The 27,543-nt window shown below is 39.5% G+C and overlaps 1 protein-coding gene across 6 annotated transcripts in view; it reads left to right on the top strand.

Annotated features, from left to right (window-relative positions):
- tenm1 (teneurin transmembrane protein 1) overlaps positions 1-27,543 on the top strand; it is an 802,783-nt gene that overhangs the window by 215,696 nt on the left and 559,544 nt on the right. The window contains exon 4 of one of the 6 annotated variants that reach the window (XM_072271300.1): positions 25,748-25,765. The exons of the other annotated variants lie outside the window; for them this stretch is intronic. Within the exon in view, the coding sequence (XP_072127401.1) occupies positions 25,748-25,765 (18 nt within the window). The remainder of the gene's footprint in view (positions 1-25,747; positions 25,766-27,543) is intronic. 6 annotated transcript variants of the gene reach the window in all.

Here is a 27,543-nt window from a genome sequence, read left to right on the forward strand (position 1 = left end):
GTATTGAGAAATAAGGAGGTGCAGAGCAGTATAGGCAAGCAGGATCAAATGAGGTGTTTATGGAGTATAAGAAATGCGATAGAACACTTAAGAAAGAAATCAGGAAGGCTAAAAGAAGGCATGAAGTTACTCTAGTAGAGAAGGTGAAGGAGAATCCTAAGGATCCTTCAGATGTTTTAAGAGGAAAAGGAATGCAAGGGGCAAAATTGGTCTTCTGGAAAGCCAGAATAGTAATCCATGTGTGGAGCAAAAACAGATGGGGGAGATCTTAAATTAATTCTTTGTGTCTGTATTTACACAGGAGAAAGACACAGAATCTACAGAAGTGAGGCAAATTGACATCAACTTCATGGACCCTGTACAGATTACAGAGGAGGAGGTGTTTGCTACCCTGAGTTAAATCAGGGTGGATAGATACCCAGGGCCTGACAAGCTGTTCCCTTGGATCCTAAGGGGGGCAGGTGCAGAAATTGCCGGAGCCATAGCAGAAATATTTAAATCATCCTTAAAGTCAGTGGAGGTAGAAAATGATTTGCGGATAGCCAATGTTGTTCCACTGTTTAAAAAGGCTCTAAAGAGGAACCTGGCTGGTGAATTGTGGGAAAGTTATTGGAAGCTATTCTCAGGGACCTGATGTATAAGTATTTGGATAAGCACGGACTGATTAAGGATAGACAGCATAGCTTCATGTGTGGTAGATCATGTCCAACCAATCTAAATGAGTTACCAGGAAAGTGGATGAAGGCAAGGCAGTGGATGTTGTCTACACGGACTTCAGTAAGGGATTTGACAAGGTCCCACAAGGGAGGTTATTCAAGAAGATTCAGTTAATGGGCATTCATGATGAGGTAGTAAACTGGATTCGACATTGGCTTTGTGAGAGAAGCCAGAGAGAGTTACCTATCTGACTGGAGGCTTGTGATTACTGGTACATTGCAGATATCAGTGCTAAGTCCTTTGGTGTTTGCCATCTATATCAATGATATGAATGATAATGTGGTTAAGTAGACCAGCAAATTTTCAGATGACACCAAGATAGGGGGTGTAGTGGACAGTGAGGAAGGCTATCATGGCTTGCAAAGGGATCTTCATCAGCTGGAAAAGTGGGTTTATAAACGGGGGATGGAATTTAATGCAGACAATTGCCAGGCTTTGCACTTTCATAGGACCAACCAGGGTAGGTCTTATATGGTAGGATACTGAGGAGTGCGGTAGAACAAAGGGATCTGAGAATACAAGTCCATAGTTCATTGGAAATGATAACACAGGTAGATAGGATTTTAAATAAAGCGTTTGTCACATCAGCCTTCATAAATCAATGTATTGAGTACAGGAGATGGGATGTTATGTTGAAGTTGTGTATGACATTGGTGAGGCCCAATCTGGAGTATTGTGTGCAGTTTTGGTCACCTACCTACAGTAGAGATGTAAACAAGGTTGAAAGAATACAGAGAAAGTTTAAAATAATGTTGCCAGGTATGGAGGACCTGAGTTATAAGGAAAGATTGAATAGATTAGGACTTTATTCCTTGGAACATAGAGAATTGAGAGGAAATTTGATAGAGTTATACAAAATTATGAGGAGTATATACAAGGTAAATGCAAGCAGGCATTTACCACTGAGATCGCGTGGGACCACAACCAGAGGTCAGGGTTAAGGGTCAAAGGTGAGAAGTTTAAGGGGAACATGATGGGGAAACTTCTTCACTCAAAGGGTTGTGAGAGTGTGGAATGAGCTGTCAGCACAAGTGGAGAATACGAGTGTGATTTCCATCTTTAAGAGTAGTTTGGATTGGTACACGAATAGTAGGGGTCTGGAGGGCTATGGTTCCGGTGCAGGTCAATGGGTGTAGGCATTTAAAATGGTTTCAGCATGGACTAGATGGGCCAAAGGGCCTATTTCTGTTCTTTACTTCTTGATGACTGCCATTTTTGATATGCAGTCTCACAATGTTGGAATAAAGATAGAAATTCTTTAAGATATTTTAAGAATAAAAAAAAGAAGCTAGTTGCTACCACAGCAAAATATTTATATTTATAACATTTAAAATAATAAAAATAATTTTTAAGGAGTGACGTCGTTTCTCATTGACCTACTGTATAAACTCCATTGAAATCGGTGGGATCAGTTAGAAATGTCACTGGCCTTCCCCAAGCGTCTAGGATTCACATCACTTTTAGAAGCTAAATGCTAGACATCCTGCAGGCAGCTCCTCATCACAGTCTGCATGATTCAGTTCCATGATATGATATTGGAGAGCAGAGATACTAGGATCATATCTACCACTGAATGAATTTAAGCATGTATATAGGCTGGTAAGTTTTCCTCACAATTGCTTGTTCCTCTGATAATTTTTCATCTTTCACTTGGTAGGGGATTCTAGGACAAGGGAGCATGGCTTCAGGATTGAAGGACGTCCTTTAGAACTGAGATGCGGAGAACTTACTTTAGTCAAAGGGTGGTAAATCTGTGGAATTTGTTGCCACAAGCAGTTGGTTGCAGAGGTCAAGTCATTGGGTGTATTTAAGGCAAAAATAGATGGGTTCTTGATTAGCCAGGGCATCAGAGGGTATCCGGTGAAAGCAGGGGAGTGGGGATTACTGGAAGAATTGGATCAGCCCACGATCGAATGGCGAAGCAGGCTTGATGGGCCGAATGGCCTACTTCTGCTCCTATACCTCATGGTCTTAATATTCCTTCTGGTCTCAATAAAATCAACAGTGTTTCTCTACCCATTACATCCATGACATAACCATTCAGCAGAGCAAACACTGGATCATATAGGATGGCACAGTGATTATGTGACATTTATAGTTCTGTTCCACAGATGACTGAAATTTAAAAATCATGCCAGTGTCCAGAATTGACTGTGGGATGGCATGGTTGTGTAGTGAATAGCTGAACACTATAACAGTGCCAGCATCGGGGTTCATTTCTGCTGCTGTCTGAAAGGAGTTGGTATGTCCTCTCCAGGAGCAGCAGGTTTTTCCTCCTGCGTCCCAAGGATTTTTGGTTAGTCACTTATTTGGTCAAATGGGTGGAACTGAGTGCCAGAAGGGATTAATATGTGCTGTATCTCTAATTAAAGGAAAAATACTACCATAAATAATCAGAGTATTTTTCTCAGATTTTGTCAGATACATTGTCTGCATCTGTCTCCACTGTTGTAGACACTAGCAGTGTGTCAGAGGTCCGAGAGTGTCAGGCTGCAGCAGTGAGTGCCATTGCTATTACAAAGGAAAAAGTGCTCGGCACTTAAAGGTCTTAAGGTGGATAAGTCACCCGGATCAGATGGACTACATCCCTGAGCCCTGAGAGAGGTTTTTGAAGAGATAATGGATGCATTGGTCATAACCTTTCAAGAATCATATGATTCTAGCATGGTCCTGGAAGATTGCAAATATCACTCCACTTTTTAAGAAGGCAAAAAGAATGTTATAGGCCAATTAGCCTAACCTTAGTGGTTGGGAAAGTTTTGGAGTCTATTACTAAGGATGAGGTTTCGGGGTACTTGGAGACTAATGACAAAATAAGTCAAGGTTAGCATGGTTTCTATGAAAGGAAATCTTGCTTGACATATCTGTTAGATTTATTTGAGGAAGTAACAAGCAGAGGCAATGGATGTCATTTACTTTGATTTTCGAAAGGCATTTGATAGGGTACCTCACATGAGGCTGCTTAACAAGATAAAATCCCATAGTGTTACAGGAAAGATAAAGGATTGGCTGACAGGCAGGAGGCAATGAATGGGAATTAAGACCTTTTCTGGTTGGCTGACAATGTGTAGTGATGTTCCTCAGGGAGGCAGAATTGGGACTGCTACTTTTCACATTGTTTCTCAATGATTTGGATAATGGATTTGACGACTTTGTGATAAAGTTTGTGGATGATACGAAGATAGGTGGAGGGGTAGGTAGTGCTGAAGAAGCAATGCAGTTGCAGCAGGACTTAGACAATTTGAAGAATGGGCAAAAATGTGTCACATGGAATACAGTGTTGGGAACTGTACAATAATGCATTTTGGTAAAAGAAGCAATAATTATGCAGACTATTATCTAAATGGGGAGAAGGTTCAAACATCGGAAGTGCAGAGGGACTTGTGAGTCCTCGTGCCAGACTCCCAGAAGGTTAATTTACAGGTTGAATCTGTGGTAAAGAAGGCAAATGCAATGTTGTCATTTATTTCAAGGGCAATAGAATATTAAAGCAAGGAGATAATGCTGAGATTTTAGAAGACACTAGTCAGGTCGCACTGGGAAAATCATCAATAGCTTTGGGCCCCATTTGGCAGAAAGGATGTTTTGTCATTGGAGAGAATCCAGAGGAGGTTCACATGGACGATTCCAGGAATGAGAGGGTTAACAAATGAGGAGTGTTTGGCTGCTTTGGGCTTGTACTCACGGAATTTAGAAAAATGCTTGGGGATCTCATTGAAACCTACCGAATATTGAAAGGCTGGACAAGGTGATTGCAGAAAGGATGTTTCCTATGGTGGGGGTATCCAGAACTAGAGGGCAAAACCTCAAAATTGAGAGGCGACCTTTTAGAACAGAGGTAAGGAGGAATTTTTTTAGCCATGGAGTATAGAATCTGTAGAATGCTCTGCCACAGACTGCAGTGGAGGCCACGTCTGTGGGTACATTTAAGGTGGACGTTGATTGTTTCCTGATTGGTCAAGGCATCAAAGGATATGGCGAGAAGGCAGGTGTATAGGGTTGAGTGAGATTTGGCATCAACCATGATGGAATGGGGGAGCAAACTCAATGGGCTGAATGGCCTAATTCTGTTCCTATGTCTTATTGTCTCATGGTCTTATGGCAAGTAAGATTGCATCTCCCTTTATTAATTAACTATTTTCAAATTATATATTTTCAAATATGCATTTTTTCCCTTTAAATTTTTGTAGAATTGAAAGCAGCCCAAAAATGGTCAATAAATGAGTCAAGAAGTGTTCGACCTCAGTTAGAGGTTTGGCTATTTTCATTTAGCACTATTCAAATAAAAACAAAATCCATACACTGCAGAAGCTGCAAATGATAAAATGTTCACTGAAATATTTACAATGTTGTTTACTGCACAGATCATGTTGTATTTCTGTAGGACATCTGAAGAAGTTCATTTGAAATTTTGCCTCCCCCTTTTTAATTATTCCACATTACTTTATACACCATTTAGCTTCAACTTAATTCAATCTCCAGGAGGGATTATACGATTCAAAGTAATTTATTCCATCTGTTAGCCATAGCAAATATTTTACCCCTATCGCTCCATTCTACAAGATAACAAATTCGAAAATCATACCAGTGACCACAGTCGGCTACGGTGGCAGAGAAATTGTTCTATCTAGGTTTTCACTACTACAAATTGATTCCTGGCAGAATGTTATTTGCTCATAGATATCAAAAGAGCAAAGTTAATGTTTGGTTATGATTTTTCATGTTTAAGTAGTATGTAAGTTTCCATAAAGAATAAAGAAGTGTCATTTGATGGAGGGAGGAAAGGATATTGCTTTTGAGCCAAATATGCCCTAACATGAGTTTAGAATCAGAATCTGGTTTATTATCTCTGGCATATGTCATGAAATTTGTTTTTTTATGCCAGCAGTACATTTCAATACATAATAATAAAAGCTATATATTATGAAATATTATTAAATAAGTAGTGCAAAAAGAGAGGACAAATAAAATAATAAGGTATTGCTCATAGGTTCATTGTCCAATCAGAAATCTGATGGCCGAGTGGAGGAAGTTGTCCACCCTTTCCACTTCTGATCCCTCAATGAGGACTGGAGTGTGTTCTCTCAACTTCCCCTTCCTAAAGTCCATAATCAATTCCTTGGTCTTACTGACATTGAGTGCAAGGCTGCTGCTGTAACACCACTCAACCAGCTGCTCTATCCTGTTCTATACGCCTCCTCATCACCATCTGAAATTCTACCAACAACAGTTGTATCATCAGCAAATTTTTGAGCTATGCCTAACGACACAGTAATGAGCGTAGAGACAATAGAGCAGTGGGCTAAACACGAATCCTTGAGGTACACCTGTCATGATTGTCAATGAAAGCCTCCAGTGAGACACACAGCTGGTAACATGAAAGTCTTTATTTGGCACACATAAACGGGAATTTGGAGTCACTTCGGAGAGAGTTTCCCTAACCCAACAATACATGCTGAAGATTAAAAGTAACAGAAGGACAATTTCTAAAATGCATTCACAATGCTTCCGTTGAGTTACACATTATTTCAAACACCTAGACCTTCATGCCAACACATCCAAAAATGAGTGTTAATCAGCACTGTCTCTGAGCTGTATTCATGCATATGCAGACATCTCAGGTGAATGGGCTGTTTCCTGGTTTGCAATCAACTCCAATCTGCAGCTCCAGAAAGACCATTGTTCTGAGCTGCATTTTAAATTGAATCGAGAATCAACACACAGATAGGAAGAGTGGTTGCTGTTGAAATTTATATTTGCTATATTCCATATCTCCAGAACATGCCATGACACACTGAAGATGTTATTTCTAATCCATACGAACTGTGGTCTCCCAATGAGGAAGTTAAGGATCCAGTTGCAGAGGGAGGTACAGAGGCCTAGGTTTTGGAGCTTGTTAATTAAAACAGAGGGCATGATTTTGTTAAACACTGAACTGTAGTCAATAAACAGCAGCCTTGCGTAGCTCTTGCTATTGTCCAGTTGATCCAAGGTTGAGTGGAGAGCCAAAGAGATTGCATCCACTGTAGACTTATTGTGACGATGGGCAAATTGCAGCAGGTCCAAGTCCTTGCTTAGGCAGGAGTTCATCCTTGCTATGACCAAGCTCTAAAGGCACTACATCACAATAGATGTGAGTATTACTGGGTGATGGTCTTTGAGGCAGCCCATCCGTCTCTTCTTGGGACTGGTATGGTTGTTGCCCTTTTGAAGCAGATGGAAACCTCTGACTGCAGGAGTGAGAGATTGAAGGTATCCTTGAACACTTGCTCCAGCTGGTTGGCACAAGTTTTCAGAGCCCCACCAGGTGCACCATCAGCACCTGATGTCTCGTGAGGTTCATCCTCTTGCAAGATGTTGAGGCATCAGCCTCTGAGACAGAGATCACAGGATCACTAGATGCTCCAGGGATTGACACCATTGTAGTTTTATTCTCCCTTTCAAAGGGTGCATAAAAGGCATTGAGCTCATCTGGGATTGAAACATCACAGCCATTCATAATGTTAGATTTTGTTTTGTGGGAAGTAATGGCCTGCAAACCCTGCCACAGCTAGTGTGCATTAAGTTCTTTCTCTAACCTCAACTGGAATTGTTCCTTGTCCTTAAAATACCCTTCAACAGGTTGTACTTGGATTTATTGTATAGTTTTGTTGCTATCCTTAAGATAGCATGGGTTAAAGATCTTTCTATTAGAGAATCAGGAACTAAATTTCCGCTAATAATCTATGACACATGTCATGAGTTCTTTAATATGCTATGTCATTCACTAAATCTATCAACAGGATGTCTCAGAATGTATTACTGTCAAATAAAGACTAAGAGCTTTTCACTCAGCCACTCAAGAACTCCAGAATTGTTTTATTAGGTTTCAGAAAATGCATATAGCGCTGATTTGAAGCATTTAATGGAATATAACCATGGCAACATCAGCTGTAATTACTTCAGCCCCTCAACCTCATATAGGCATTTTCTTTTGTGATTGGTCCTGCAACATATGGAATAAGGGCAAGCCGCAATATGGCAACCTTCCGAAGAGCTCCCATTACACTTCAATCTGAAATTCAGGAAGAACAAATGTGTGCTATTATGCCGAGTGGTAAATATTTAGACCCTTTGTTACTGATTTGTTTCAATTTTTCCCCTGTAAAGGACTTTTTGATTCCTCAGTGTCCAGCATGAACCTTCAACATTTGCAGCTTTTCCATTCTACCCATTTTGCCAGTGATTTAATTGAATATCAACAGTTCATTATAAATGCCCTCAAATCAGCATGTGATACCATTTTTGAATGCTGCCTCATAACATTTTCTGTTGAGTACACAGCTCATAATACAACAACATTGCAGCCCTTCGTATTTGAATCACTGCAGCCCTTCGTATTTGAATCACTGCTGGGAATGTCATGACACCCACATAAATAATGGCTGTGCACAAGATTTCACATTGACTGCTGACAGACGTTTTGCATGTTGCTCATCAGCACACAGTCAATACCTTTAGGAGATTAAGAGAGAAGAGGAAAATTGGTTGAATAAGACTAAATAATGTACTTTGGGTGCAAAGCTAGCCCTGGGAGGTGGTCTCACATCCCCTTGACTTCACACACCCTGCATTGCAAAATCAAGTTCAAAGCAGAATTTTAAAGGGCTATCTGAAATCTTTTGCTTTGTTATCAGCATAAATTTCACATGTCAACCAATTTTCCTGCAATTAAAGTATTATTGGTGCTTCGATACTGGCGAATGGAGCACTGAACCTGTAGCACATGCTCTGATAGACTTATAGCCAATGAAATTCTAACACATCATTCCCTCTATTCTCTTATTTCAGGCACCCTACTTATCTGTGATTTGCTTTTACTGTGGAATACTATCCAGAGACCATACTATTGATTAGGAGAAAATTACCACCTTGTAAGACCCTTTGAGAAAGCCTTGATAAAGAAATTATTTTTATGAGTTCCAAAAGCTCTTCACAGCTGCAAAAAACAAGGAGCAACTTGTACATATCTTTTCATCATCTCTTTGCTGTCAAATTGCACATCAAAATTTTGTTATGAACTCTCTAATGACCTTGCATATAAAGATGTGCTAACCCATGATTCCACAGGGCAAGGAGTTTTCAATTTCTTTATTACTTCCGGTTTGAAGGAATTCATTCATCTTTATTAGTTTTATTTTCTCTAAAGCTCCAAAGTCATTGCCTTCTTTTCTCTCTCAAATAACCTATCATTCAAACTGACTTTATTTCCTTCCATATGTCTTTAATTCAGACAAAAATACATTTTTTTCAGTTTACAGGAAAATATTACACCATATTGGTGGCTCTGATTTTTGAAGGATACTGACGGCAAGGATCATCTAAGCTCTTAAATGTATAATGAGACAGTTTTCAGACAGGTCCATCTTTCCTGAACCATTAATGGAATTACCTGGCATCAAATGTCTCTTCTACAAACCCTCTTGGGATCAATTGCCTATTCATTAAAAGAAAGTCTGCTGAGCTGCTACATCAGAAAAATGAAAAGAAGAATTGAATTTCTCTTTATCTTTAATCATTGTTTTAAAAAAGTTCTGTAAGTGTGTGCTACATCCTCACGTTCAAGCTTTCTTTAGCAGGTGGTCTTCCTATTTTCAAAATCAGAATCAGAATCAGGTTTATTATTACTGCCATGTGTCGTGAAATTTGTTAACTTAGCAGAAGCAGTTCAATGCAATACATGATAATATAGAAAGGAAAAAAAAAGTAAATTATTTACAGGAAATATATTGTATGCATATTGAATAGATTAAAAATAGTGCAAAAAGCTAAATAATATATATTAAAACAGATGAGACAGTGTTCATATGGCAGAGGGAAAGAAGCTATTCCTGAATCACTGAGTATGTGCCTTCAGGATTCTGTACCTCCTTCCTGATGGTAACAATGAGAAGAGGGCATGCCCTGGATGATGGGGGTTCTTAATAATGGGCATTGTCTTCCTGAGACACCGCTGCTTGAAAATGCAAGATAGAGCTGAATAATTTTACAACTTTCTGTAGCTTCTTTTGGTCCTGTGCAGTAGTCCGTCCATACCAGACAGTGATGCAGCCTGTCAGAATGTTCTCCACAGTACACCTATAGAAGTTTTCATGTGTTTTAACTGATAAACCAAATCTCTTCAAACTCCTAATGAAATATAGACGCTGTCTTGCTTTCTTTATGACTCAATCCAAAAGTGTCCTTGAATTCAGGCAAAGGACCATGCAAAGTTATTCATGTTGCTTACTGCTTTCCTGAATTATTCAAAAAATGTCTGGTTTGTGCTTCTTCACCACATTTATCCTCACCCCATCTTAATGCAATGATTTAATAATGTTCTCATCTCCCATGGTTGTGGAAAGCAATTTTCATTGAATTTATTTTCCTACCATTTCCAAGTGTATTTCATTCCACACTGACAAATACTATCTCTGTTTTGCTTTTCACTGCACCTTCATCCAGATGGCTCTTTCTGGAGCATTATGGTCTTGGATTATTATTGAGATCAAGATGGACAGTTGGTTCCTTCTATAGCTATATAAACCACCAGTACTCTGATAGTCATTGTACCCTAGTTTGCTTTATCACCTCCAGTTAAGGATAGAGAGCGGATGTTGGTCTTGTTACTGAAGTCCACATTCTGAAAAGAGAAGGAATAAAATCAGAGATAAGATATTAAAGGGTGTTAAAGTATTTGAATTATGGTTAGATTTAATGAATCTTCAATGCTGGATTATCTCAAACTTCATCCCTAGTTGTGAGTTGTTAGTAAAGCAACATACCAAATCAGCATATTGAATTTAGACTCCAAAATCCAGCCACCATGTTGAACACAATTAGATTAAATGTGTGTCATTGATTAAATAATTGATTTATGCAATAATGTCCACATGACAAAATTCAATCTATTGACCATGAACTGAATTTCAGAGGCAAAGCACAACACACCAAATCAGGCATTCAGACAATGCTTTCTAGGCAGATCCTTCTTAGCAAAACCTTTGGTTGCTCTGACTTCTTTGAGCATTTTTAAAATAATATGTTCCTATTAACATTTTTAGACAAAATAATTAGAAATAATGGAATAGAATTGGTAATACTTGTTACATAAAAAGCCGAACACTACATTACATAATTCTTCAAAAAGTCAGAACATCGCTTCAAGTAGACACTCTCTGTTATTGTGAAAACATACAAGATTACTTCGCTTTTGAGTTCATCTGTTCTCGTTATTTAAGCACAACTGTCAGGGTAATTCCAGATCTGCACACATTCCAAGTGTTACATTCTTTGACTTAAACATCCAAGATTCTTAATCTACTGAAATCGTTCTCTGCTGTTCAGTATTCTTTCTGCACTGAATAGAGGAGATTACAACAAAGAAAATCTATAGACATAATTCCTGATTTCTACTAAATGATTAAATCAGAGTCAGGAAAACAGTCATGGTGCAAATATTATCATTGCTCTGAGAAAGAGAGTTGGTATAAAATTTACTGCTGCTATCAGTGCTATTGTTTTAGATCCGTTCCCGTGTAGGCATTGCTTGTGCATACATTCAGACCCAGCTATGTATTATCAATAAGCATATCATTGGTTTATGCAGCATGACAAGAAATAGAACAGCTTTGCTTGGTAAACTGTTAACATTCTCAGAAAAGAAGCAAAGAAAAATCTAGTGAGAGAAGGCAAAGTTTGAAAAACCCCATAACGGAATATATGAAATATATTGTTTTCAGAAAAATGAAAAAGAAACCCTGAAGTATTCATTTGAGTTGTCCTTGACAAAGAACTGTCACTTCAACATTCAATCACTTGGATGTCATATTTTTGTGAGGTTGAAATATTTACCTGGCAAGCACTGATTTTGTTCAGATAAAAATTGGGGTTTAGTTAGAAATTCGCTGAAGTTTCAACTTTCTGCTTTCTGCAAGGATTGCTTACTACGTGACACCCTTGTCCATTTGTCCCTCTCCACTGATCTCCTTCCTGGCACTTATCCTTGCAAGCGGAACAAGTGCTACATTTGCCCCTACGCCTCCTCCCTCACTACCATTCAGGGCTCCAAACAGTCCTTCCAAGTGAGGTGACACTTCACCTGTGAGTCTGTTGGGGTCATTTACCATGTCTGGTGCTCTTGGTGTGGCATCCTGTATATCAGTAAGACCAAACGTAGACTGGGAGACAGCTTCGCCAAGCACCTGCCCTCCATCCACCAGAAACAGTGGAATCTCCCAGTAGCCACCCATTTTAATTCCATTTCCTATTCCCGTTCCAACATATCAACCATGGCCTCCTCTGCTGTCACAATGAGGCCATACTCAGGTTGGAGGAGCAACACCTTATATTCTGTGTAGCCTCCAACCTGATGAAACGAACATCAATTTCTTGAACATCCAGTAATACACCACTGGCCCCTCCACAATTTCCCATCCCTTTATCCCTCTCTCACCTTATTTCCTTGCCTATCCATCATTTCCTTCTGGTGCTCTTCTCCCTTTTCTTTCTTTCCTGGCCTTCTGACATCTCTTTATTAGATTCCCCCTTCTCCAGCCCTGTATCTCTTTCACAATAATAATTTCAATAAACAATTGTTTCAAAATAACAATTATTTTGTTCTTCTTTACACTTGGATGGCGGACTCTCCCCGCCATCCTGACTACCCTTCTGGTAGCCTTTACTCGGGGCAAACTTCATTTTATGCGTCAACGCATACTCATCCGCTAACTTAGCAGTTGCGGCTAATGTGGCTGCCTCTTTCTCATCTAGGTAGGGTCTCATACCCTCAGGGACACAACCTTTAAACTGCTCAATCAGGATCAGCTGTAGCAGTCTGTCATAATCCCCCTCTACCCCCTTCGAGGCGCACCAACGCTCACAATATGTCTGCATCTCACAGGCAAACTCTAAATACGTGCAGTCCCACTGCTTCCTCGCATTCAGGAACCTCTTCCGGTATGCCTCCGGGACCAACTCATAAATCCTGAGGATGGCCTCTTTCACCACCTCATACCTCTGGGCATCTTCCGCGGACAAAGCTGAGTAAGCTTCTTGGGCTTTTCCTTTCAGTACACTCTGAAGCAAAACAGCCCACTTACCCCTCGGCCAGTCCTGACTTATAGCCACTTTTTCGAAATGCAGAAAGTACCGATCCACGTTGGTATCGTCAAATGGGGGAACCAGCCTAACCTCCTGGGTCACCCGGAACCCTCCACCTTGGTTCGGCATGGGCCCCTGCTCTGCCCTTATCTTTAACTTCTGCAGCTCGAATTCCCTTTCCCTCTGTTTCTCCTCTCGCTCCAGCTGTCTCTCTCTCTCTCTCCTGCCTTTCTAACTCTCTCTCTTTCTCCTGCCTTTCTAACTCTCTCTCTTTCTCCTGCCTTTCTAACTCTCTCTCTTTCTCCCACCTTTCTAACTGCTTCTCTTCGTGTTCTAACTGCCGTACCCAGAACTTGTGCTCGAGTCTCAGTTTTTCAAGCTGCACCTGTACCGCGTCTCCAGCAGGTTTTTCAATAGACACCACCTCCAGCTCGCCTTGGGGAAGCACACCTTTAGATACATAGTGCTCTACGATAGCTCTGTGTATCTCCTCTCTCCTCATTGTCGACTTCCCCTTAGCAAGATTCAACCGTTTGGCCACAGCTACCAATTCCGATTTCCTGGCATCCTCTAATGCCTCCAAGGTCGGCGCCTTTATAATTTCCTCAGCCTCCATTTCTGCTGTTTGTCTTTTCTTTCTTTTGGGAATTTTGACCCAATCAATTTACTCCATCCCAAATTTAGCGTTCAAAATCGCGGACGAGAATCCCACTTATGTTACGTACCCCGTAACTGGGTTGCCAAACCAGCAGAAATGGATCACTCAGTTGGAGTCTGGATTACTAGAACTAAGAAAGTTTTACTAAAGAAACAAGCAACACAGTACTCTAATCAAAAGGATAATGAATGCAACAGTTCAGCAATGATAAACATACATGTACACAGAATTCAGATAACAGGATCAACCAAGCTCTATTGTTGTCTAGGGGTAAATGACCAGTTTCAAAGTGACGCAAAGTTCAGTTCAATTTAGTTCAGTTCAGTTTGCAGTAATCGCTGCCGTGGCGATGGACAGTGGGGGGAAGGAGAGAGAGAGCAAAATGAATGAATATTCAACACAGCTTCCACACAGACCTTCGCAGTCAGCTTTCGGGCGAGTCCTTTGTGATGTCATCTGAGGTCACCGACCATGACCCCTCCGTTTCCAGATACGATTGTTTCCCTGCAGTGAACCTGGCACCCAGGCAAGGGTGGTCACACACCAGGTTCCCGCCGATCATGTCTTTCCACCCTGTGCGTTTATGGCCCGGTACTTCCCACCGACTTGTGAGAGACGCATCGCTTCCAGGGTCTTGTTACCTCAGGTGTCATGTGTATCCTGCCTTAGCGAACCTGTTCCTTTTTATCGCCCTGCTGGGGTATCGCCTGTCCATCACTTCAAACAGTTCAGGGTTCAAAGGGGGAGCCGATCTTGACAGCTCTCCTTCCTTCATTAACATCTCCAAAATACTGCTCCATTGTTTTTCTTATCTCTCTCTCTCTCCTGAAGACAGGTGGCAGACCAACTGCTGATTCCACTGGTGCCAGACCAGGCCAGCTACATCTTAATCTATGTGTATTCTTGTCACATCACTTACCACCCCACCAGGCTCCGCGTCCAGCACATAATTCACTGTAACTTCTGCCCTCTCTAACAGAATCCTACCACCAAGCACGTCTATCCCTCCACCCCCATTTTCTGCTTTGCGCAGGGATTAATTCCCACGTGACACCCTTGTCCATTTGTCCCTTCTCACTGATCTACTTCCTGGCACTTATCCTTGCAAGTGAATGAAGTGCTACACCTGCACCTACACCTCCTCCCTCACTACCATTCCAGGCCCCAGACAGTCCTTCCAGGTGAGTTGACACTTCACCTGTGAATCTGTTGGGGTCATATACTGTGCCCAGTGCTCCCGATGAGGCCTCCTGTATATCAGTGAGACCAGACGTAGATTGGAAGACAGCTTCACCGAGCACCTGTGCTCCATTTGCCAGAAACAGTGGGATCTCCCAATAACCTCCAATTTTAATTGCATTTCCTATTCCTGTTCTGACATGTCATCTACTGTTGCAATGAGGCCATACTCAGGTTGGAGGAGCAACACCTTATATTCCATCTGGGGAGCCTCCAACCTTATGGCATGAACATCAATTTCTCGAACTTCCAGTAATGCACCACCACCTCTTCCACCAGTGCCATTCCCTTTTCCCTCTCTCACCTGATCTCCTTGTCTACCCATCAATTCCTTCTGGTGCTCCTCCCCCTTTTCATTCTTTCATGTCCTTCTGACTTCTCTTTATTAGATTCCCCCTTCTCCAGCCTTGTATCTCTTTCACAATAACAATTTCAATAAACAATTGTTTCAAAATAACCATCATTTTGTTCTCCTTTACACTTGTGGACTGGAAATGACATTGAACAATCTTGAATATTGCAAAATGGTTTTGGTCTTTTCAAACTCTCTCCTTTAATATGCATTGCCCTATTTTAACGAGTTTACAGAAGATACTATCTCCATCAAAACAGCAGCCCTCAATAATGTGTTCAAGGGTTAACCTGTATCACTAGACATGGTGGAGGCTTTAGTAGAACAGAGGACCCTCCAAAAAAACCTGGCATGTCTGGACTGTGTTTCTCATTCTTTGCTGACCAGAGGAGCTCTTTCAGTAATAGACTAAGACAACTGCGCTGCTCCGAAGAGCGCTATATGAGGTCATTCTTACCTTCAGCCATTAGGCTCTATAATGAGTCAACCTCTTGCCAGGGAAGTGATGACTTCCCTCCCCGTTAGACCATTATTTACCTCTGTTTACTAGAGCTCTGTTTAAGCTCTGTTTACTACACCCCACTATCATGAACACCCAGTGCAATACTGTACAATACTACCATCACTTCTTATCTGGACGGTGTGAATGTGCAACCATTACCACATAATGTTACAGTAATCCTTGCACTACCATGTTATCCGTGTGAACTTGGAAATCTTGTAACCCAGTAATCTTGACTTGTAAATTTTGTACATCTTATTTTTATGGTAACTTGTATTTTTATTCTTTTTTACTTCACTTGTAATATTTGTATACCTGTGCACTTGTAATTTCCTTCAGGATTAATACAGTATCTAGACATCTATTTATCTATCTGAGTTATATTAAGCCTTATCCCTCACACTTGTAAATACAAGCGATTCCACAGATGCTAGAAATCCAGAGTAACACATACAAAAGCTGGAGGACCTCAACAGGCCAGGCAGCATCTATGGAGAAGAATAAGCAGTGACATTTCAGGGTGATGAAGGGTCTCAGCCTGAAATATCACTGTTTATTCCTCTCAATAGTTGCTGCCTCACCTGCTGAATTTCTCCAGCATTTTGTGTTTGCTTCCCTCAAATGCTGTCTGCTTGCACTAGAAAATTATAGAAACTCCAATCAGTTGCTATCTGCCTACTTGTGTTTGACTTTTACTTCTAACTTTTTCTCTTTTCCTTAACTGTGTAATTCATCTTCTGATATCTGCCCAAGCAGTCATTTTTCATTCATGAGCCCAGATAATAATTGTCATCAGACTTTTCAACCATAGAAAAAACAACACATTCAACAGTCACGATTGTACATAAGGCAGTGAGAACCACAGGGGAAAAAAAGAACATTTATTGAATTTGGTTTCTTTTGCACTGCTACTCTAGAAAAGATAAAGTCACTCATCACAATGTTGGGATCAAACTGGGACTACACGATCCAGCTTCACACTGCCTTTCATTGACTGGGCTGACTGGGTTGGATGGAAACGTTATTGTTTAACCTTAGATGCAGCAGGTTCAAACATATGATTAAGGGATTATTAGCAACTTCTTGTTTCACCCCTGTTAGTTTAGCAAATACTTGTAGGTATAAATCAAAATTTCAAAAAAATTAAGTAAAAATTTTGCAGGGAAATTTCAATATGCCTTGTCTCTCTGGACACAATTCTTTTTTAATATTCTCTTCATTTTTAGTATTATAGGCTTTTTCATGGTCTTTTTTTTGTAATTGATTTAATAATTTGACTTCTTGCTTTTAATCAGCTTTTGTCTTTTGCTTTTACTCCTAATCCTCAAGCTTATTATTTTTATGGGCCACATTATAAGTTTTGATCTAGTATAGGGGTGGCCAACCTTTTACATTCCATGCGTCAATTTTTTCACGCACGAGTTCAGATGCGCCATACAACTCTTGTACCCCCCATTCAATTCTTGTAAAAATATGTTAATATAGACATAATTAGCATTTTACATGATATATGGATTTAATATAAAACCAAGATAAACATTACTTACCTTAGTGAGACTTTTAACAAATATTTTGTCTTCTTTTGATTTCTTCCTTTTTCTTAATCACATATTCTTTCTGTAACTCAGACGCAAGCACTAGCTTCAGTTTTCCTTCTATTTCAGTCTGATGTTGTGTTTTATAGTTTCTATTAAGATATTGTCTTCTATTATGTGAGAAAGTGTTTTCACAAACAATGCGCAACCGTTTTCCTGACGGACCTGCTATAAATAAGAACTCATTTTCCCACTCTTCATTGAATTCACGCTTACTATCACTTTCTGCTTTTCTTTTGCTCATTTTCTTTTGCACTGTGATGGGTCACTGAATGTAAAAACAAGGCTTAATTTTCAAAAAAGTACAAAACTGCAAATGTTCACAAAGGACAAACAAAGCATAACTCCGTAGCGCACGAGTGTCAATTGTAAACTGACTGGCAAAAACCTGCGACGCATCGCTGGTGCAGACGCCTGGCGCCTCAGGATCAAACAAGTATCAAACATGTATTGAACAGTTATGGAACAACTGCAGAACAAAGTCCTTCCTTCCTAGTTTGACTCATTGAACACTTTTTTAAAAATTGAGAACAGATTAATGTGAAAGAAGATAACATTCGCCAAAAGGTGTGCACAAAATAATAAAAACGCTAAAAATAGTTGCTAAATTTTAGATTTATTTTCAGTAACATCATTTCTAGTTCTAAGCTACTTGAATTCCTGTTATAGATTTTTTTCTCTACAAATCGGTTTTTGGTTAATACTTTTTGCATGAGTAGGCTTACTTTTTTATTATTATCACTGGGGTACAATGCACCACTTCTAATCATCCAATGAGCCATTTTTGGTGCATGTGCCATAGGTTGGCCATCCCTGATCTAGTATCTCTTTAGTTAGTCCCTCCTTTTTTGTGGAGTTTTTCTTCTTAATAGAATGTTCATTTGATGAAGATCTTGAAATAGTTCCTTGAATGCTTGTAAAACCTCTAAATCTAATTTCTCTTAGCTAATGTAGACAATTTACCTGCATAACTGGCTCTGTTTATTTCAAGAGTCTGTTTCTGTGTGCTCTGTATCACTCTCGAATTGAAGACAAAATTCTATCAAATTGTAATTCTCTTTTCCATGAAACATTCCTTACTGTGAAAGACCTGGTTAGCCCTTTCTGATTTTAGATACTCCCGTTTATATCTTGGACATAAATTCCATAGTAGTCCTTTAAGTTCTATCCATCCCATGGATAATTATCGATAATTATCATTGTATTATCACAAGTCCTCCTCGGGCAGAAACTACATTTTAGCACAATTTCTTTTTCCTTTCATTTTCCGCTATATCCTTCCAATTGGTGCAATTATGAAAACAATCAAACAATCAAAGTCTCTGCAGGGTGAGGCAGTGCCTTGGTAACATAAAATACTCTCTTACTCTGTTTTGTCTCATGAATCTTTTCTCATTGTACTGTCTTCAAGTAACAGTTCCATGCCCAAATCCCATCTTTCAGTGCAATTCACAATGCATTACTGCAAGCCAGTTACCTTCTTGCATGTGCAATGCTATCACATTATCAGGCCAGGCATGTCATATGGCATAAGCATTCTTTTGCCTCTACACAATCTTACCAATGATTTCAGAAGTTTTACCTCCTTGAGTCTAATGCATCAAAAGTGGATAGGTAACAAAATATAGTTTCCTTCAAATAGAACTGTTCACAGACAAGTACACAGCATTCTTACGAGGAGGTTACCAACCCACTTATACTTAGATATGTTTTCCTGATCTTCTTTAGAAATATATTTTGTATGTGCACCCACACATGTTCCAAACAGCCAGATAATTATCCTAGAAGACAATTGGTTATATAATTTCACAACCTCCACTTTACATTATCCTCAATCACAATGCAAGTATTATTATTTTTCAAGAGCCTAGGGAAAATATCACTATCATACAGTATTTTAGTCTTTTCCACAATTATCTTTGAATTTAGCAGATGAATTAATGCTGAAAACCTATTTCCTCAGCCTTTTTCATGCATTGCTTACTATTAGTAGTTTATATTTCCAGAGGTGGTGCTACATAAGCTTTCAAGTCACCTGAATACTCATTTCCTTGGATAGGCAATTTCTGTCACACAGCAGAATCATCTTTCTAGTTTTATCTATGTTGCTATTTCTGATGTGGACCACGTCCCCTGTGTCCAAGCACTCCCACTGCAAGTTTTTTCCAGTGCAAAAAGATGATTTTACTTCTGACACTGGTAAAGCAACAGAATCTTCAAGACATCCAGTTACATCTGAAGAGAACAACATTTGTCTCAAGACTACGCTGTCTCCACCATCACCTCATTCTGCACCCTGACTGGTCTTCTGTGAGCACCTTGGTCAGAACTTTCATCTGCCTACAAGCTGAGCTGCTCACACTCCTGACAATGTCTGTTAAGGCCTGCTTTCTGTGGCAATGTCTGGAACCCAAAGTTCAAAGCTGAAGCTCATAAAGATGCCAGCTTTACAGCAGATACATGTAGTAACTTCAATGTAGAAAATGTATTATATTTGTTGAGAGAAGAGAAAAAGACACAAAGCATTGAAGAAAAGTGGAAGAGAGGTGGCTGAAAGCATCATCAATAAAACAGGTTTTGAAAGTTCTTTTAAAGCTGGCCATGGAAGAAGCAAAGTGCTTACATGTTATTCATGAGTCTGGGTCAAGGACACTGAAAAGTTGGTCTCCACTTTTGATTGAAATATAAAAGAGTGCAGAGTTGGACAAATGAATGGCATAAGTAGATGTGGGGATGTATGCTATTAGAGTTGCTTGTTGGGAGCAACGGTATAAAACTGAAGAGTGAGGTAGTATCACTGAATGTGGAAAACTGAAAGACAGAGAAATTACCGAGGCTAAGTGTTAAGAATGAACAGTACAGAATCAGACAGAATTCTTTTAGATTAAAAAGTTTTGAAGCATCACAAGGGAAGAGCTAATTCCAAATGTAAATATTGCAGATACTGGAAATCTGAAATAATCTGAAGTGTGAAACTACACAGCTTTTGAGAGAATAAATTTTAGTAGTTTGTCTTTCATTAGAACTAGGGAAAGTTAGAGATAAAAGAAGTTATTAATTGCAGGAAAACGAGGCAGTAGACAGGGGGAACAAAAGGGAAGGAATGTGATGGCGTCAAAAAAAAAGAGAGATTGAATGTTGGACCAGATGTGTAATAGCTGAAATGTGAAGATCTCTGGACAGTCATCCATTGGTGAACACCCATTTTATTTCAGTTAAGTACTGAGCCTCTGTGTTGATCCAAGACAGGATAAATCTTTGTATTTATTTAAACCAACAGAGATTTGAAGCTGTGGTGTCTTGGATCTCATTTGCTGTGGGATGGTTAAGAAACTGTTAAAGAAATGGAAATGCTCACATTTTAAAAAGTGAAGCAGTATTTATGGCAAGACCATGTTCTTAACTGTTAGCACTATTTCATTTAATAATATATTTCATATTAAATAATCTTTTAATTAAAGTAACAAGATTAAAACAATCACTGAAAATGAACTTTGGAATAGAGAACCTTATCAAACAGTGAGAATGACAAAAGGCCTAAACAGCCTAATTCTGCATGTGTGTTCCTATTATGATCCTTATAGTACAATCATTCATAACTCTCAGGAGCAAGCTGTTTTTGTTCTATGAGGAAAACAAACTCATGAACTTGATGCAGATGTTTTTAGCACCACAACAACTTGAAAATAAAGGTTTACAGTAAAAGCTTTAAATATATTGGACTTAGTTTAGAGCTCTGGATCTTGGATTTTGAAATATATAAAAGTGAGTCAGAAGAGTTAGATGGCAGGTAAATGAGATGACATGGATTTTTTCTCTGCCAACTAAATAATTTTGATTGGGTTCTCAATGCAGAAGAATGTACCAAAATTTGAATATTTAACAATATGTAGCACACATGCTGTAAATGCTCTAAAAAGAATGCAAAATAATGTTCTAATTTGCCATTTAAAGCCATGTTCATCTTATTTATGAACTTGTTATATTTGTGACTCATCTTTACACAGGTTAAATATACAGATAAGCAGGTAGTGACATTGAGTTCAAAGAAAACAAGTATTTCTCTCTGACATGCCTAATAGCATAGATGGATCACAATGATCATGGATACATAATATTTGTTTGTTAATAACTCAATGTGAAACAGTAGTTCCACAACATTTGTTGCCTGTTGATTTAAAGCAAACATTTATGAATGCTAAAAATACTGCTTAGAAAGAACCTGTTGGATTCTTGGTCCTAGGGCATCTGATGAAGGTTTTGCTAACCACAAAGCTCATCGATCTTTCTGTTTCAGTTCTAAATAACGTCCTGTAGACTTCCAACAGATTTTCCTTTTATTCAACTCTTTAGTGGTAATAGAATTTTAAAATAGCCTTCATGCTTCCTCCTGCAATTTTCAATAAAGGCATTTTTAAGGTGACAGGGAAGTCCTTATTTGGAATGAAGGCTGCACATTTATTCAATATCTTTCAAGTTCAAAGTATAACACCATCTCTGTTGTCATTTAGGAAATCCCAAAAACCAGTTCGGACTTTGCAAAAAGGTGATATCTTTTTTTTTAAAGCAATGGGACAATACCTAGTTTTCTTCTTACATTTTCAACAAATCAAATAATACTGTCAGATTTTACTAGTTGTGGATGAAATAAGCATTTTACTGCTCTTTTTTTAATATGTTTTGATTCATATTACAATAAAAGTGGGAACTAGTCAACATCTGTTCAGGAAAAGAGAAAAATTGGACCATCGTTGGAGATGTGGAATTTATAGATTCATGTTATTTGAGAGGTTCTTGGTTCAATTATGGAGCTCTTGTGGTTTTGTCTTGTAAAATTTCTTTTATAAAAATAGTTGGTGATTGATTTAGGGCATTTTCACAGCCCTCCATGAATAAAAGTTTATTCCTGATGAAGGGTCTCCAGCTTAAAACATTGACATTTTATTCCTTTCTCTGAACCAGCAATGAAATAACTTCCCAGACCTCCTGTCACTTTGCCCATAACTGCTGCCTACCTGGTGTTTTTTTAACATTTTAGATTTCTAGATTCTGCATTATTTTGTTTTTGGACTTCATTTTAGGTGTTCTGTGAAGCTAACATTTTGAACCCTTCGTAACACACGCAAGGTGAGTCCCAATGAAGGGTCTCTGCCTGAAATGTTGGCTGTTTAATCCCCTCCATTGGTGCTACCTGACCTGTTGAGTTCCTCCAGCATTTTTTGTGGCTTACCCTGGATTTTCAGCATCTGGAGAATCTCCTGTGTTTACAGATAAAAAAAAGTATTTGAAGACCACATTAGATATTTTCTATTTAGTCAGCTTCATTCTCCAAACAGAGCAATGTTATGCAAGAGGATATCAGAACAAAATATACAATCTGCTGAAGGAAAACTTCATACTTGATCAATGGTCAATGTTATCGTTTGTTAATTTAGATTTTTAATTACCAGTTACTCAAATTTTTAGATTATGAGAACACTCAGTCCTCTTTTATTGTCATTTAGAAATGCATACATGCACTAAGAAATGATACAATGTTTCTCCAGAGTAATATCACGGAAGACAAGACAGACCAAAGACTAACACTGACAGAACCACATAATTAGAACATGTAGTTACAGCAGTGCAAAGCAATACCGTAATTTGATAAAGAACAGACCATAGGCACAGTAAAAAGAAGTCTCAAAGTCCCGAGTCGATCAACTCCCGAGTCCCCGATAGCAGGTGGCAAAAGGGAGAAACTCCCTGCCATAAACCTCCAGGCACCGTCAACCTGCCGATACCTATGAAGCAGCCGACCCTGAGTCCTTCCGTCTGAAAACTCTGAGCTTCCGAGCAGCCTCTCCGAAACAGCCTCCCGAGCGCCATCCTCTGCCGAGCACCTACGACCTCTCCCCAGCCGCTGAAACACGCAAACCCGAGGATTTCGGGGCCTTCAACTCCAGAGATTCTGGTTACCACACAGTAGCAGCGGTAGCAAAGCAGGTATTTCAGAAGTTTTCCAGATGTTCCACTCTGCTCTCACATCTGTCTCCATCAAATCAGGATTGTGCACGGTCCCCTACCTGAGAAATAACAGATATTCGTCACCAAAGTGGTCACGCGCGCTGTCGTCGCGCCACCATCTTCTCCCCTCTCCCGGGAGGAATTAACTTTAACACAAAATGGTCAGAGTTTGTCGCTGGGTTTGAAGAGATCTGGAATAAAAGCAGTAAAGCAAGAAGGAATCAGTCAGGCTATCAATAAAGTAAAGATTACTTTTCAAACATTTATCAATTAATTGTTGGAACATTCAGACTTCACTGTTTAAGGAATGAATGCTGTGAAGCCAGTTCACTTGAGCATGTTGTATGAATTTTCAACACAATTATTTTTAGTCATCTCTTCAAATTCTATCCAGAATCTCCGGAGGGAAAGGCCCCGAGTCCTCAGCTTTGCTTGTTGCTCGGCGGCCAGGGCGGGGTCAAAGTGCTTGGCAGAGATGGTGCTCGGTGCTCGGTGTTGGAGGGCTGGTCGGAGGCTCGAAGTTTTCAGATGGACTCAGAGTCAGCTGCGGTCGGGTGTTTCCAATGCATCGGCAAGTTTGAAGCGCTTCTGTCTGCGTGAGATGATGGGGCTATCGGGACTTGAGACTTTTTTTTACCCTGCCCATGATCTGCTCTTTATCAAATTACGGTATTGCTTTGCACTGTTGTAACTATATTTGATAATTATGTGGTTTTGTCAGTTTTAGCCTTGGCTTGTCCTGTGTTTCTGTGATATCTTTCTGGAGGAACATTGTATCATTTTGAATGCATGCATTTCTAAATGACAATAAATGAGGACTGAGTGTCTTCATAATCTAATCTAATTAATCTAATATGTTTAATAATTAACCTTTTATTCAAAAACTGTAGAATAATATAGTTTTTTTGCTACACATATTATCATGTCTTTTAGTACTAAATGTTACAAACTCATGAGATTTGTGTCAACACTACTGTCTCCAAGATCCCCTACAACAGCAGTCCCCAACCACCGGGCCGCAAAGCATGTGCTACCGGGCTGTGAGGAAACAATATGAGTCAGCTGCACCTTTCCTCATTCCCTGTCACGCACTGTTGAACTTGATGATAGGGTTGCCAGCTGTCCCAAATTTGCCAGGACATCCCGTATAATGGGCTAAATTAGTTTGTACCACACGAGATCGCCCTTGTCCCGTATTTCCCCCGCTAAGGTAGAGCGTTCCTATGAAACCTTTCATGCCGAAATGGCATAAAGCAAAGAAGCAATTACCATTAATTTATATGGGAAACATTTTTGAGCATTCCCAGACCCAAAAAATAACCTAACAAATCATACCAAATAACACATAAAACCAAAAATAAATAACACTAACATATAATAAAAGCAGGAACGATATGATAAATACACAGCCTATATAAAGGAGAAATAATTTATGTAAAGTATAGTCAGGAGGATGAAGGCAAAACTGATTTGTGGGGGGAAAATATCGGCACGTATGCGCATGCATACATCACATGCGCACGTCACTCATGCGCACACAGGTGCCCGCACAAGGCTTCATGGTCATGGTAGTCTTTCTTCGGGTAAAGTGTCCCGTGATTTGACTGCTACTTTTGTCCTTTATTTGGGAGTGAGAAAGTTGGCAACCCTAACTGTAAAAGACATGTTGAAGTGACTTTAACCCTACTTGAACAGGTCCACAAGAATATATTCAATATTAAACCGGTTCACAGTGCAAAAAAGTTTGGGGACCCCTGCCCTACAAGCAAAATATCATCCTGAGTTGGAATTATATACCATGGTTCCTTTGTTACTGGGTCAAACTCCTGGCAAATAAGTTGATACACCTTGATGTAACAAATCTGGCCCATTATTAAACTCTAGTGCAAATATTTCTTTTGAACAGTGTTGAAGTTATTTTGCACCTTGCAAAAATTGATATAATAAATTTTGGGGCATTTGTTTCAGATGTTGCTGGAAAATGGAAAAAAATATATAATTCAAGATGCACCCAAAGTCACTGAGAGTGTAATACTTTCATATTGCTTTATTATTGAGTTACTAAAATGGGGTAAAGAATCACGTAATGTTATTATAGGTAGAAGTTTGAAATGGTTAAGTACAGGTGCAAAAGGAGCACCAAAGGCTATTGTGAATGAAATAAACTTTGTGAGTAAAATAAGTTCCACAATTATTCTCTGACTTTACATTCCAAAGTCCCTGTTTCAATTGTATTTTTTCTTTTGACATTTTTCAAAATTTGGCAGGTTCTTTTTGGGCTATAAACTGAAATTTCTGTCTCTCCATGCAAATGCTACTTAATTTTTGTAGGAAGTTTAGGACTTCCTTCTTGCTTTAGAAAATATAAATGGCATCTGCTTGCTATTTGATTACAGAGGTTACAGGAGTTACAGAGATTGCGTCACAGAATGCATTGACCTGGCAGGATACTGAAAATCATTGCCAACCAACTAGCCAGAGTATTCAAGGACATCTTCAAACTGCCTCTGCTGCAGTCAGAGGTCCACACCTTCTTCAAAAGGGCATCAATCATACAGGTACCCAAGAAATGCAGAGTGAGCTGCCTCAATGATTATCATCTGATATCTTCTGTGATGAAGTGTGTGGAGAGTTTGGTCATAGCTGGAATTAATTCCTGCTTGTGCAAGGACCTGGACCTGCTGCAATTTGCCTACCTCTTCAACAGGTCTACAACTGATACAGTCTCACTGGCTTTCCACTCAGCTTTGTAACACCAAGACAACAGCAAAAGAGGCTGCTGTTTATTGATTGGCATTCAGCACCAACATCCCCTCACTACTACTCATCAAACATCAGGACCTGGACTTCTGTACCTTCTCTGCAACTGGATCCTGGATTTCCTTCTCAGAAAACCACAGTCAGTGGGGATCAGTAATAAAATCTCCTCCATATTGATGATCAACACTGACACACTTCAAAGATGCATGCTTAGCCTACTACTCTACTCGCTCTATACTCATGACTGTGTAGCTAGGCAAAGCTCAAATGCCATCGATAAATTTGCTGATGATGCCAATTGCTATTGGCAGAATTCCAGATGGTGATAAGGAAGCATTCTGGGGTGAAATAAAGCAGCTTTTTGAGTGGTGTTTCAGCAACAATGTCAGCACAACTAAGGAATCGATTGTGGTCTTCAAGAAGGAAAGTCAGGAGAATATATACTAGTCCAAATTGAGGGATTAGTGGTGGAAAGGGTGAGCAGCTTCAAGTTCATAGGCATCGACATCTCAGAGGATCTACCTTGGGTCCATCATAACTATACATTCATAAAGAAGACATGCCAGTGGCTCTACTTCTTTAGGAGTTTAGGAGATTTGAATGTCACCAGACACTCCTACAAATTTCAGTAGACCTTCTGACTGTTAGCATCACTACCTGGTATGGTTGCTCTAAGGTGCACGGACTGTGGAGGAATATAGACTTAGTCAGCCCTATCTTGGGCATGACTCTCCCCATCATCAAGGGAATTTTCAAGAGGAGGTGCTTTAAGAAAGCAGCATTAAGAACTTTCACCATTGTTACTACCATTGGAGAGGAGATGCAGGAGCCTGAAGTCCCACACTCAACATTTTAGGAACGGTTTCTTTCCCTCAGCCGTCAGATTTCTGAATGGTCCGAAACATATGAGCAATACCTAATTATTCCTCTTTTGCACTACTCATTTATTGTTGTAACTTGTATTTCGGGTTGAGCAACTTCCTCTGGACTAGATGAATTGCATCTATAATCTGGTCATAAGTAGTTGTGTTTTCAACCAGCAACTACTGGTTTCCATTTGAGTTCCCTGTGCTTTTCAGAATATAAATAAGAGGCTGTATATTGTGCCTGCATGTTAAAAGTTGTTTTATTTGTTTTTGATTAGCGATATACACACACACACAGGATATGTGGCAAGCTTAAAATGACAATTGATGTGGTTCCTGCTGTACCCATTAACTCTGCAACAAATATTTCCCTACTCACTAGCTGCTGACGACTACATATGGAGATTGGAAGATTTAACTTGTTGCCCAGGTAGTAGTATATCATTTACAGATTTACGTCCCAGTGAGCAATCCATCATCAAAGATGGATAATAGGTAGCTGGATTTCCACAGGTATTTCTATCACTTGCAGGTTGCCAGGGTAAATTTGTTCATTCTTCTTAGTCTCCTCATAAAATCTCCATAGCCTTGGAACAATTGATTTAATCTAGATGATGTCACTTATTTTTGGATTCACAATGTTGTTTGCAAGTTTTTAAGAAAAACAGCTCATGAGTGATGGCTGCCTTAATATAGTGTTCACAACTGTGTAATCATTTTTACCTGTA

This window comes from Mobula birostris, chromosome 10, assembly GCF_030028105.1.
Source record: "Mobula birostris isolate sMobBir1 chromosome 10, sMobBir1.hap1, whole genome shotgun sequence".
Classification (NCBI taxonomy): domain Eukaryota; kingdom Metazoa; phylum Chordata; class Chondrichthyes; order Myliobatiformes; family Myliobatidae; genus Mobula; species Mobula birostris.